Consider the following 14,309-nt stretch of genomic DNA (forward strand, 5'->3'; position numbering starts at 1 on the left):
TTCACAAGCTTTGTCTTGAAATCAAGAAGAATATGATGATGATGATGATGAATGAAGAAGTAGAGGACAGCATGTATAAATGTCTTGTCTTGCACTGATTTACATACATACAAGTCACATGAAATGATAACCTTTGTTGCTAGCATACAGTCACAGGAACTATGGCAGACTAGTCTAGTTTTGGACTTCTTATGATAAGCAGAAAGTTCCTATGTAACAACTTAAATCTATAAGTAATAATACACATTCACTCTTTTAAATTGCAATATTGTCGAAATTAAGTTTACTCGGAAATGCGGCTGATTATAGTCATGATGTTGTATATATAGACACACCCTAAATTGCAATATGGCAACCACAATTATACTTATAAAGTGTAATTTAAAACACTGTATACATTTATAGTTTATACTTACTCCATCCATCTTAATTCTCACATTCCCATTTTAAAGTTTTCATACTATTTTTCACTTTGAGTTTAATATGTATATATAAGAGTTTTTACATTGTTAATGTATTATTCATGGTTATGTATTAACTATCACTAACCTTTAGATATTATTAGTACACATTATGAATGGTGGGTGATCATAATCTACTAACCGCATAAAACTTTACAAGAAGATAGATATTAAACTCGTTCAGTTTAGGATTATTAACTGTTTTTTTTCCTTATTGCATCAAACAAAGTGTCATGCTAAAATGACTATTAGAATATGATAGAGGAAGTATAATATAGTATTGTAAAATCAAACATGTTTTTAAAGCAGTTTTTACTTTCTAAACACATAAAAAAATTATACAAGTCTCTTGTTTAAGTGGCCAAAAAACCAGTTCCTCAATAGCCCTATAGATTTCTGTAGGTTAGTTGGTAGGACTTGTTCTTAACATTTTGAAGGAAGAGGTACTTGTCACATCAGTGATCCTAATCAAAGGAGAATATTAAGATTTAAGAGCAGTCACAACATATTGACTAAATTGTACAAAACTAGCTATTGAAATTTTTTACCCATAAACATTACTACTGTAATTAAGATTGGAATTTGAAAGCACTTCCTAAATTACTTTCTTCCTTTATTCATATTTACACACTCTCTGTGTAAAAATTTATATACAGTCAATACATCATATACCTTTCACTTGAATTACTTTTTTATAGAAGTCAATGATAATTGAAAATGAATGGTGGATGATGCAATGACAATGTAAAAACTCTTACATTATTATACATATTTTTCTCTTATTCTATCTGCACTTTAATTTCATGCACATAAATATCAAAATATATTTCTAAGAGTAACACTTGTTAAGAGGGACTTGGTAAGAGGGACACCCCCCAAAAGATATAGGTTCCTTATGGTTATGGGATACCATTACCTATACCCAAAAAATATCAGAAAATGTTTGAATTTAGTTATCTCATTTGCTTAGGTACTGATACAACAATAAAAGGGTTGTCCCATTAATTAGGACTTTGTCACTTTTTTTAACATCACATAGTGTCTAAGCTCTCTTCTCCTTATATGAATATATGATACAATTGACACATGGTTGTTTACTTGAATAGATTGTCTATTTGATCCCTGTATTGAGTCACAACTTTATCCCTTCGAATTTTCATGGTTGGTGTCATTAGTCCATTATCAATCTGTAATCCAAGAAAATGATTAGCCAAACATGTCAATTATGCAGCATAAAGATATTATCAATGGTTGTAATTCCAAATCTTACTGTGAAGGGATCCTTTACAAGAAGAATTGGTCCAATTTGAAAGGAAGATTCTGACATCCTACACAAAAAATAAGGTAGGAAGAGTGATGAAAGAGCATAAGAAACATAACATTGTACCTTTTGCTTTCAATTAAGAAACATGTTTTGGCTTTTCCTTGAAGAATATGTTACTCCATACGCACCTAAGTATAAGGTTTGCTTAATCTTAAATAAATGTAAGTTATTTTATAATATCTAGGTAGTATTAAATGAGTCATACCAAATATATCCCTAATGATTATACTATACTACCAACAATGTGTTGGTCTAGTGCTGTAAGGACCTCCTAGATCCCCAGAAAAACCTACAGATTAAGAGTTCAATTCCTGGAAGCAACAAATGTTGAGAGGGGTAGTCACACACCCTAAAAAGGATTAGTTCCTTACTCATAGAGTGAAGGGATACCCTTCATAGTACCAATAGTTAAACTATACTTATTAGTTATTACTCCTTCCGGATTCCATAATAATGAATGGAAGAGTAATTCGGAATACTAACATGTTTTTTGTCATAACTACTTTTACCATCTTTTATTAATTTGTGTAAATTAGAAAAATATGTCTTGTAATTAGGGATGGAGAGAGTAACAATTAGTATCAAGAACCAACTTTAACAAAATCTTAAGTTTTTAGGTTAATGCTTATAATTGTTTTATATCTATCCAACACACCCATCAAGAACCCTTTGAGTTTGAAGCATGGATATTGTACAAGCCCACTCTACCTTTTACTATAATTTTACTAATGTAATTTCCTTCTCTTTCATAAGTCACAACATCATGCATAAGGATTTACAAGTGCAAGCAAATAAGAGTGCCCAAGGTAGATTTTAATTCTCAAATACAATGTTTGATTTGTTTACCATTTAGTGACCTTTGACAATGAATTTAGTTTCAATCTTAAAACAACTTGACTTGCTATAAAAATAAGGATGGACACTGCACGAAACTCTCAGGTAGTAGAGTCTGGGAAGGTAGATATTTATATAGCCTTATTCTCGCAAGAGAAGAGACTGTTTCCAGGAACTTGACCGCCTATAGAGTAAATTTATTTACTCGATTCCATTCTCATAAATTTTAAGAAAAATCTAATTAATCATTATAAGACAAACATTATCCTTACTCAGAAACAGAAAAACCACAAACATACCAGAGATATCATGAAAGGCATAAAAAATTTCGGACATTCAATAAAAGAAACGGAAGTGAGACAAGTCTTACCAAGTATTTAATTCTTTATATATTAGGCTGGTCACCTTTTCCTCACTAACTTCTGAACTGTTGGAATCTATAATTGACAACTCCCTTGCTACCTTCAAAACTTCTTCCTTGTTTGGAACGATTACCGCTCCTAATCGTCGCTTATCCTATATGTGAAAATTATCTCGAATAAGTAAAGCCATTTTGTACTATCTGACATACAGTTAATATATAAAACTTGAGCTATAAGACTTGTAACAAATCAAGAGTTCACCTGGCCAACAACAACAATTTGTTGAATTAGGCTGCTCCTCATGGCAGCTTCTTCAAGTTCGGCCGGTTCAACATTTTCGCCTTCTCTTATTAAAAAGATTAGTTAGTACTTACATAAGGGGAAGTAGAAAGTAATGGTTATCAGACTTTTGTGCAGAGAAAGAAGTTGCTTAGTGTCAAGTTGTAAATTGTATGTAGATACAAGAAAGGCATACAGCAAAGTAAATCACAAACAGTATTTTCTGACTTTCTTTAATACTCAATTAAAAAAACCTGAAACTTTGGAATCTTTTAATCATCATATATTATGTTAACAAAACATCAAATTAAGTTCTAGGAGCCTAAAGAAATCAAACGGTGAAGAACTTTCTAATATCTCCAAAACTTTGTCCATATAAAAAGTATATCATTTCTAAGGGTAGAGACATAACTTGTAGGATACAAAGCTAAAATGATTACATTGTGTGGAAACTTCTATTATACCTGTCGAAAGCACAATAGTATCTTTAGCACGGCCATCCACAACAATCACACCACCAGATTTACGACTTCGGCCAGTTGAATGGTGGGGAACAATCCACCCTATATCACCAGTATTCAGCCAGCCGTCCCCGTCTATGGCCAGATTTGTAGCTGAAGGATTCTAAAACAAGAATAAGACATGTAAGCATCACAACTGCATCCAGAAGACATCAACATTGCATGATGTGCATGGTGGTTGCTGGAATATCATGGAAAAGATGTTTGGTTTTCATGATAAAATTGCAACTCTAGTGCCAGTTTTTTAATTGTTCAGATATGCTTTAATAATATTTTATATTTGATTTAATGGAATGTATGTTACACGTGACGGTAGCAAGCGTAATATTTTCATTAGACATGTATAATTCTCCTAGAGTATATATGAATCTCTCAAATGAGTGTTGGCTTAACTCTCAGTAGGATGCGCACAAACGAGTAAGAAACAAAAAGTGCTCTAACTTTGGTAAAGCAAATCACCTTGTAGTATCCTTTCATAACTTGTGGGCCCCTGACTTTCAAAATACCCTTTGAACCAGGAGGAAGAACTTCATCAGTTTCAGAATCTACTACTTTGAATTCTGTATGATCAACAGGATGCCCGATGGATCCGATAACCTTCAAAAGAAAGCATCTGTAACATTCTCAGTAAAAGCCCCGCTCTTCGCAGACTCAAATTACAAACTAATCAAAAGAAGATATGTAACTATGAATGTCGTGATCTTTGTAGACAGCGTGATATTAACAGATTAAGTGAGCATTTTTGGAGTTTAAGATTTTGATTACAAACCATTTTTATGCAAGTTTACACTAACACACATACTGGTATATACAGGCAGTATTTATATGCAATTGATATATTGCTTACATTACATCTAAGACTTCGAGCAGCAGTGACCGGTGAAGTTTCTGTTAAACCATATCCATTCTGCACGTTCACACCAATTGCCTGCATGTTATAAAAGAGCACCAATGTGAAAAGGTTTCCAGAAAAAAATGTTTACAAGTTACACTTCGGTGGAGCATCACACCTCAAAAAATTTATCGACCTGCCAAGGCAAACTACCACCACCACTTATTCCAGCCTGCAGAGTACCAGAAAGTATACATTGTCATGAGCTCAATTTCCAAAATCATAATGCAACAATATAGTGCAAAATTCAGATGAATTATATATGTTACTAAACCCGGGGAGATGGACCAAAGGCCAACCCCAAGAAAGGTGAAAGAAAGAATACAACAACTACAATATAACCAAAAATGAGGGGGGAGTGAAAAAGATGTAAGAAACTAAAACCCCCCAACATCTACGCAGCAAGGGTGTCTTATTCTTTTGCAAAGCTAGAATTAATGCAAAGTTTTGAAAAGGAAACCATGCTTGTGGTTTTCAATTGCATGAACTCCTTGTTTCAAAATTCTCCTATTTTATCTAACCAAGGGGACCATACTAAACAGATGAAACCATCGTCTAAATAATACGTTTGTTACTTCAATTACTCTTGCGGCCCGAAAAGACCTCCACCACAGTGGCTAGTATTGCCCATGAGGCACCAGAAAGAGAAAGAGGGGAGAACACTAGCCCTTGGCCAAAAGGCTGATCATGATACTTTTTATAGGGCAATCAGAATAGCATAACTGCAGAAAACCTGTAGCTTGATTGTTCCAAAGTTTTTTTGTACTTGGTTTCAAGGGAAAATCTGAAATTTATTTACTTTGATTTTAAGTTACATCTCAAAACACTATATGGAAGTCTGTTGCATCTCATTAGTTACAATTCTGCGATCATAGCTTATCCAAAATACGCTCAACCGAGTTTATCCTTGATATACTCAACTAACTATTCAGCACCTTACAGATACCATACCAGAACAAGTTCTAACATCTAACTATGCTTCCACTCTCAAGCCTGTTCAAAAATCTATTATCTTCTCTTACTCTTAACTCATAATGAGAAAGAATGATGAGAAGAAGAAACACAACTGAGAAACAGACACTTATTCACCAAAGCTTTTTCAAGGTAAGGGGCGACGGTAATTTTTTGATACAATGGAGAGACATACAGTATTGCACTTCTCTAAATAAGACAATGAATAAAATAAAGACAAACATAGAATGCAGGTATTGAAACAATAAAAAAAACACACAAGACCTTTGATATTCCGATAGCAGAGTGGATTTTACTGTAGACGAGTTTCTTTGCCAGAAGATGAACTGGCAACAATATTGCGGCAATAGCTCTTGCCCATAACCATTCCAACATTGAATTGACATAAGAAGGCTGCTGCTTATTCTTTGTAAGACATTTACCCTACAAACAGAATTGGAATTTGTTAAGTCCCACATTTGATGGTTAATGGACAAAGAACTTGGGCAACCCTCTCCCTTCAGCCAGCTTTTGGAAGTTAAGTTAGTATTGCAATATTAGTTTATTAAAATTATGAAGAAAAAAGTGGTTCTGGTGATATAAAATTAAAGTTTTTCAATAAAACAAAATGAAACAAATAATTTTTAACACTCGTCTAGATAGCGCACAAGTATTAGTAAGGTGCAGGTGGAATGAATGAAGCACAATGGCGGATGAAAAGGAGACAGAAACAAGATTCATTAGGAGTTTTTAATCCAAAAAGGGGAAAAGGGGGTGAGCCATGATTCTTGAAGAATCACAATAGGCCTTATAATCGTGTTAAAAACTTCGGTTATCAAACACAAGAGGTGATGACCTGACCTCATAAATACGCTTATACTCCATGTATGCTAAGCTGACTGTTATGAATGTTTGTGCCACTAGCTTTCTAACAAAGGAGCTTGTAGATATCTGCTTCTGGATCCCGCTGCCGAGGAAAAAGTCAAGCTAACAATATCAGTAATGTTCCTCAGAAACGTAGAAGTTCCATTGAACACGAAGTTCTTTATTTGGTACTAGTTTTTAACAAATTCACAAACCAACAAGACTACTTTGTCAAAATGACGTTGTTAAAATTTAAGAAACACAACAATAAAACCTTAAATCATGTCATGCTACCAATTTCTGAAATTCATATATCTCACTCACCTCAAAACATTAGTTAAAAGCATAGTTTATACATCATACAAAGGAATGGTATTGACATTGATGAAATACACCATATTTCATATACAAAAAAAGAAATTCAAGTTTCTACTTTAAATATGTTATATCAATAGTTCGATGTGTGTTCATATGATTCCTTTAAGAGGATTTACCTGTATAATGTTTCAAATACTAAAGGAACAGAAATGAGGTAATGTGGTTGATAACGTCCCAAATCATCCTAGAAACAAAATAAAAAAATTAACCACTAAGATTGAAGTCACACTATAACTGTTTTAGAAAGCACATTTTCATAATATTTGAAACATGTGGTCAAATAATAATACCTTCAGGTTTCTCACAGTTGTGTATACTTGCTCAGTACCGCGTGAGAAAATGAAATATTCACAAGCTCTTTCATATGCATGCCAAGGTGGCAGCATGCTCAGAAATCTATCTCCAACTTCAGCAGGTACAATGTCCCATAAGTTTTTAATCTAAAAATTTATTAACAAATGATACAACATCAATGGTAAGTTAAAAGGCAAGAATTATCTTGAACTGAAATCAATTGAAAGGTGACTTGTAGCATAAGGCTCACGTTTTCAAGGACTATCTTTCCCTTATACCCGCATCGTCAAAAATAGCAAGACAAATGTGGCATTTTACATTAGACATATGTGTAGACCACTCATCCCAACCTAGTGTCACTAAACAAGGGAACTAGCACTAGTCAATTTCTCTCATTGTCCCACAGATCTTTCATGACTTTTTTGTCTTCTAATGCTTGTGATTGGAAGGAAAAAAGTACAAGTTAGTGCACGAGGCTCCCACCTAACGGAATATGTGGAGGGTAGATATACGCAGTCTTACCCTTACAAGTGAAGAGGCTTGAACCCATGACCTCGGTCACAAGTCAAGCCAAAGTGTCATTGGGAACTTTTAAGATGTACATAAGGAGTGTTAGATAGAGATTACCCTCAAAGTGCCTTTAAAGGGTAAGCATAATCATAACATGGAATAAAGCTTCTGAAACCATTTTCAGAAAACTTTAACAAAACTCCAAGCACATTACAGAACCATTTCATAAATTAAAATAAAAAAGGATAGTCATGATCAACACAGTCCTTGTGAAAGTACCGTTGAAACGATACATTTTATAAAAGATTTGTAATCGACCTGATGCAGAAGATTCCCATGGGTAAGCATAACACCTTTCGGATTTCCAGTTGTTCCACTTGTGTATACAAGAGTAGCAACGTCATCAGATTTTATTGCTTCATATACATAATGCTGCTCTGCAATATAAAAGGTAGACAAGTAGCACAACGCCTTATCAGGTAAGTATAGAGGGTGAAAACTACCCCTTTTGATGATTAAGAGAAATGTGTTGTCTCTTTTCAAAAATAAATAAATAATGAAAAATAAGATTTGGACTAAACATAATTCTTAAGTATATGTGTAATCTAAGTTCGTAGAGGAAGAGTATATTATGTACTATGTGCATCAGACAATGCCATGCGACTCTCTCGTCCCAAATCTATGACTTCTGTGAAACTAAAGACTGGCACCTCCATGTTTTGTTCACCAACCAAGTCTGATTTTTCTCCCCAGAGCAAAATAATGAATCTCATGCAAGTCTTCGAATAGAATGCTTTTGCAATCTGATTAAACATATCAGGATTATCCACGGCTAGTGCAACACTGAATAGCAACAGCAGAAGTCAGCAAAGTCTAGAGTCATGAATGAAGATTGAGCATTTTGAAAAGGAAAAAAGTTTGCTAAAAAAATTATCGGATTTTGGACAAGTTATTAAGAGTTGTTACTTGTTAGCTATTAATTTAAAACACACAATCATAGTCACAGTTCTGTTGCAATTATTAACAAACACAACTCTGTTGCAATTATTAAACACTATTATATCTTCAGGCTAAAGCCTTTTTTCTTATTTTAACACAAATGCTGACAATTCTTCCTTAAATTCTAAATTATATGTGCTCTGGAACAAGAGATATTACTAACTAAACCAATTTTCTTCCTCTGGCCCATTTTACTCACTATCTGTTTTATATTAAGAGGTATCTGTAAATTAAGTTTGGAAGTAATCACATTGTAGATTAAAGTGTGGAAGCAATCATGAAGTTGAACTTTACACAAGATACAATCTGTTGGAATTGAAGTATGTATCAAACCTTTCTGAGTGGTTATATATTTGCAATAACTCTTCAGCTGATGACCTTGAACCTCTTACCACATTGACTACTCCACTTGCCATCATGCCTAAACTAAAAATATAGCATCAATGTGATTGAAAAACATTATTGTAGTAGATAAATACTACAAGTGTGTATAATTGTGGATCGTAATGCATGTATCAAATGCGGAAAGACTTGACACCATTATATGTGACTTTTCAAGGATTAAAACATATTTGTAATGTGAACTAATTGACACCAACAGTGTCAAGAACCAACTGTCCCAAAAGTTTAAGCTGTTGGGCAAAGGTACATGAACATTTTTATATATTTAACATGCCCTGTGATGCAATAGCCCTTCAAGCTAGAAGCATGGACTATGCATAAGTAATAGGTTTACCATATCTTATGCTGAAAGTACAAGCAACTTACACAAGACATAGTCACCCTGTTTAACAAGAACATGTTCCTATGTTAGTAACACTTCCTTCACATTTATAATAATAAAATTTAAATATAGTTTGAAAAGGCTAACATATATTTTGCAAAAGTTATTGATGTATTTTTAAAGACTTAAAGCCATGTTTTATGATTATTATTTTTGTTGAAAAGTTAGTGCGCACAAGGTTTATGCAAATGGAAATTTCCTAGACTTGATGCACTGAAAGTGAGAAAGAAAAAATCAACTCCGATCTTTTAGGTTAAGAAGTCATAAATAATATGAAGTTCTGCACACCTTGATCTGCTACAAGCCAACGACATGAATTATCTGCAAAAAGTGCAAGATTCTCATCTGGTCTTACTCCAATAACTCTCAAGCCCTCTGCGAAGTCCAAAATCATCTGTTCTAACTGAAAATATGAAGCAAAACAAAGTGTAAGAAAGATATAAAGAAACACTTTAGCAACTTATTGTGTAGTGAGCATTGAGACTATAAGATTTAATGATAAAGTGGTCCAATTATTGTTTTTTGCTTGTGAGATGTTATGATGCTTTCCTATATTTTTATGTTCTATGAAATGATATATATAGATATATATATCTGTGTGTAGTAAACCAGATCCTAAAAGAGTCGTGTCCAGGGGCTTTAGGCGAAATCTACTTTCAGGCTGATAGGAACCAGAAAACAGATAGAGGTAAAATAGAAAAGAACTGAGATAGAATAGTGCAGAAAAACAGTATATTAAAGTATGCTAGAAACAAGAGTGTATCCTGGACAATATTTGCATTGCAGTAAAGGAAAAACAGAAAACAGTAAATGATGATTCTCTCTATCCTGTGACAAGAGTCACCCCACAATTCCCAAAATGATACCTACATTCACGTAGTCTTCTCCTCCTCTTTATTCACCTTCTTTCCGAATCTTCTCTCCTCCTCACACCTTACCATGTGTCATGTTAGTTAGAGTCATGTGTAACAAACTCTTTTCCTTTTCTGACTAATTTACCCTTATTCTCTTGATGCTTCTGCCTTCTTTTATATACCCTTGTAATAGGAGATCCATCAATACCCTCCCCAACGAGTAATAACTTGTCCTCAAGGTGGAAATCAGGGAAAGTATATTGGATAAGTGCATAATCCTCCCAAGTGTTGTCATGTTCTGGCAAAGCAATCCACTTGAGTAAAACCTCCATATGACCACTCAACAATTTACGGCATGCCAAGACTTTTTCTGGCCTCACTTGTAACTCCTAGTCCTCAGTTAATCCAGCAGGCAGTTGCTGACACGGTGCAGTAGTCGGAGGGGCTGTTTTGAGCTGAGATACATGAAACACGGGGTGAACCTGTGAGTACTCCGGAAGCTGCAGTCTGTACGCCACTGCACCAATGCGCTCCACAATTGTGAAAGGGCCATAAAACCGTGGACTTAACTTCTCATCCATCTTCTGAGTTAGGGACCGCATTTTATATGGTTGTGCCTTAAGATACACCATGTCTCCCACTTGAAATTCCAGCTCTCTCCTTTTCTTATCCGCATCTTATATGGTTGTGACTAATTTACCCTTATTCTCTTGATGCTTCTGCCTTCTTTTATATACCCTTGTAATTACAACATCGCTTTCAAAAGCAATGCATGCAACAATCATAATTACTATCAATAACTTTCTATAAAATTCTATAGGGTCAGCTCAGCGCAACAATAAAATTGTTTGTCATGTGACCCGATGGTTTAAATCCTAGAAATAGTTCATGAGGGTAAGGATGTATACATCTACCCTCCTCATAATCATTAGGTGAGGGTCTCATGCACTAGGCTACCCTTAGGTGACCAAGGGACCTAAGCGGTTGCCTCAATTTCCATGAGGCAGCAACGGCCCTATATCCTATCATACTTCTATCTTAGTCTTTTTAACAAAAGTCATATCCATTTGTAGTATCACATAACCTTGATCATCGTATTCATGCATCATAGGTTACAATTAGTACATATAGCCACCATATTACACACATGAAGCCATAAAAGCTTCTAAAACATTTTAGTGTCTGTGACTTAACAAAAAGATACAAGACCAAGGAGGAAAAAATACCTCTTTATATGTCATAGTTGTAGGAGGATCATGATATGGATCTACTAGGGCTATTTTATCACCATACTTCTCCGCAGAAGATCTCCAAATATCAGGAACTGCTTTCCACTCATCTGAGGCCACAGAACCATTACCAAAAGGTAGTGAACTTTCTAGAAAAGGGGAACACCTTCTTCTCTGTACTGTCTCTGTCTACATGCATAAGTTTGTGGTGAGAAGAAAATAACAAAAGTATTATAACCAATATAGTATTGATACTTAGCACCCTCTAGACACACTTTCCATGTGTATATTTAAGGCATCTTATCTAAAGATTAAGTTTTTAACATTCAGGCGTTGGTCTAGTGGTGTAAGGTCCTGCTAGATCTCATAAAAAACAAAAGGTCAACGGTTTGTTTCAGAGCAACACTTGTTGGGAAGAGCGGTCACGCACCAAGGAAGACCAAAAAAATATACTTTTTATGTTCTCTGTATATAGACATTTTGAAAAATAAACATCAAATGTCTCTATTTTGATGTTCAACAAGAATTATATATCATCAGATTCTTTTGTAGTGAACAAGATGCAATCACCCTTGATTTAATAAAGTGTTAGTGCGTCATAATCATGATACAGTAAATGATGTGAGAGTAGATACACCTTTAATTGCTCAGCTTAGAGTCAAACTCATACTTTTTCTAAATCTATATTAGCTAATGCTTCCTTCATTCTTCCATGTTAAAACATGAAACAAATTATGGATAAAAAGCGAGTGATTGTTTGAAAGGAGGACCAGATCAATTTCTAAATGAATTTTTCACACCAAAAAATGTAACTTTACAAATAAGAACATGAAAGGGTATTAAAGAATTACCTTGGAGTGACAAGACACACGAAAATGAGAGAGTTTAGAAGATGAGACACGGCCACAACCCCATTTGGTGCTAGAAACTTTGATCCTTGTGAGGAACATAGGAAGTGCATGATCAGAAGAATAATGAGAGAAGGTGCAAACATGGTTGAATGTGATAGGAATACTCATCATTCGATTATTAGCAACACAACCAAAACAAAGATTGTGGTAAATAAGTGATTATACAAAGACATAGAAGTGCCTAGTTATAGAATAGAGACAAAGTGTGGGACCTATTCATGGACTTTCATTTTTTAAGTGCCGTTTTGTTTGGTGGTCTAGTTAAGGACACAAACAATCCTATCCCGAGTAATAATAGAATCTCACATAATGATCTATTTTATTTGAAGGTTAGTCTGAATTGTTTAAATTATATGACACTATAATATAATATTGAGAAGGATAGGATTGAAAACATGGATCGGTCCATTAAAGACAACAAATATAGGAAATTGAAATCATAGCTTCTAAATTCCAGTTTATGTGCCTTGCAAATATGGATATATTAAGGTTCTTGGAGTGGCTTAAATTATATTATAATCGGTATTGATCATGTTTGTTGAAATGTCCAGATTATTGAAATTTACAAACTTGTTACAAAAATATCGTTGTTTAATACCCTATAAAAATATAAAATAGGATCATTTTTTGGCTTTTATATAGATAGTACATCTTATGTCTCATAAAATATATCATACCATCATTTATTTATTATTTATCAAAAAAATATTTATTTATTAACTTTTAACAAATACATTTTTTTACCAATCACAATAAGTAAGTAACACATAGAGTTTTATTGGATTATTTAAAGGAGTTTTATCCATACGCTATATATTTGTCATCATTTTAATATATGAGTGGATATTAGTATAAATTAAAACTCTTTATAATATCAATACACCACTTTTAAATAGTTATTTTTAGAAAAATAGGGTATTAGAATTCCATTTAATATATCTCACTGATGTGCTCCTTCTATGCTTATCGTGTTTATATATTATTATTGTATCATTTATTATTTGGAACATAAATAATAGATGATATATTGACTATGTATAATTTTTATATCAAGAATGTGTAGAAATTTATGTATCTATTTTATATATTATTATTATATCATCTATTATATGGAATATAAATAATAGATGATATATTAACTATGTATAATCTTTATATCAATAATGTATAGAAATGTATGTATCTATCCAACAAATTTTGAATTAGCTTAATAGAATTCTAATCTCCATCATCACTTTTTTTGTAAAATCACTCTCAAAACTCAATGTATTGACATCAGTTTCCACTAAGGTTGTGGAGTTAAATACAACATCTATTTTTATATATATTTCTAAGTGTTCTTATTGAAGATTCATTTAAGAAATTAATTACACAATTTATCTTTGAATCATGGTTGATTACATATTTTATGTTTATCTTTGAATGTTCTTCGGCCAATATTTTCTTATAACTTTGAAATATATTATCTTTGTTGAAGTTTTCTAATGAGATACATCTATCAATATGCATACTTTTTTTAATCATCTTCAAATGTAATTTCTGATGTCATTAATACATCCTTCCATTTGAATAAAAAACTCAAATTTTGGTCATACTTTATAATATGCAAAATAAGAAAATAAGTCAAACATAAATTCTATATAAATGATGATAGAGAACAGTGGAGTAAATTTTTAAATAAATTAATATTTTCACCATTAACAATAACAACAAAGTACAAATATAAGATATACAATAAGTTTAATATATATCATAAACCTAAATAGAATACATTTCAATTCGTTTAGATTATTTACATAACATTAATTAGTAAAATAATAAAAATATAAAACAATAAAAAGATAAATTAAATAATTTATGAA

At 33.0% G+C, this 14,309-nt stretch overlaps 1 protein-coding gene across 1 annotated transcript; it reads right to left on the minus strand.

The window, feature by feature from the left end:
- Positions 1-1,389: 1,389 nt before the first annotated feature.
- On the minus strand, positions 1,390-12,636 carry LOC109339621 (probable acyl-activating enzyme 16, chloroplastic). The gene is made up of 18 exons (XM_019577083.1): positions 12,388-12,636; positions 11,534-11,725; positions 9,742-9,856; positions 9,003-9,090; positions 8,308-8,513; positions 7,989-8,107; positions 7,157-7,306; positions 6,983-7,050; positions 6,486-6,591; positions 5,910-6,068; positions 4,792-4,845; positions 4,629-4,709; positions 4,241-4,378; positions 3,725-3,884; positions 3,243-3,322; positions 2,990-3,135; positions 1,732-1,789; positions 1,390-1,648 (listed from the first exon to the last, which is right to left on the minus strand). Exons 1-18 carry the CDS (start codon positions 12,556-12,558, stop codon positions 1,556-1,558), a joined length of 2,184 nt encoding a protein of 727 aa, XP_019432628.1. The 5' UTR covers positions 12,559-12,636; the 3' UTR covers positions 1,390-1,555.
- Positions 12,637-14,309: the final 1,673 nt, after the last annotated feature.

The sequence above is a fragment of the Lupinus angustifolius genome, unplaced genomic scaffold (assembly GCF_001865875.1).
Source record: "Lupinus angustifolius cultivar Tanjil unplaced genomic scaffold, LupAngTanjil_v1.0 Scaffold_85_6, whole genome shotgun sequence".
Classification (NCBI taxonomy): domain Eukaryota; kingdom Viridiplantae; phylum Streptophyta; class Magnoliopsida; order Fabales; family Fabaceae; genus Lupinus; species Lupinus angustifolius.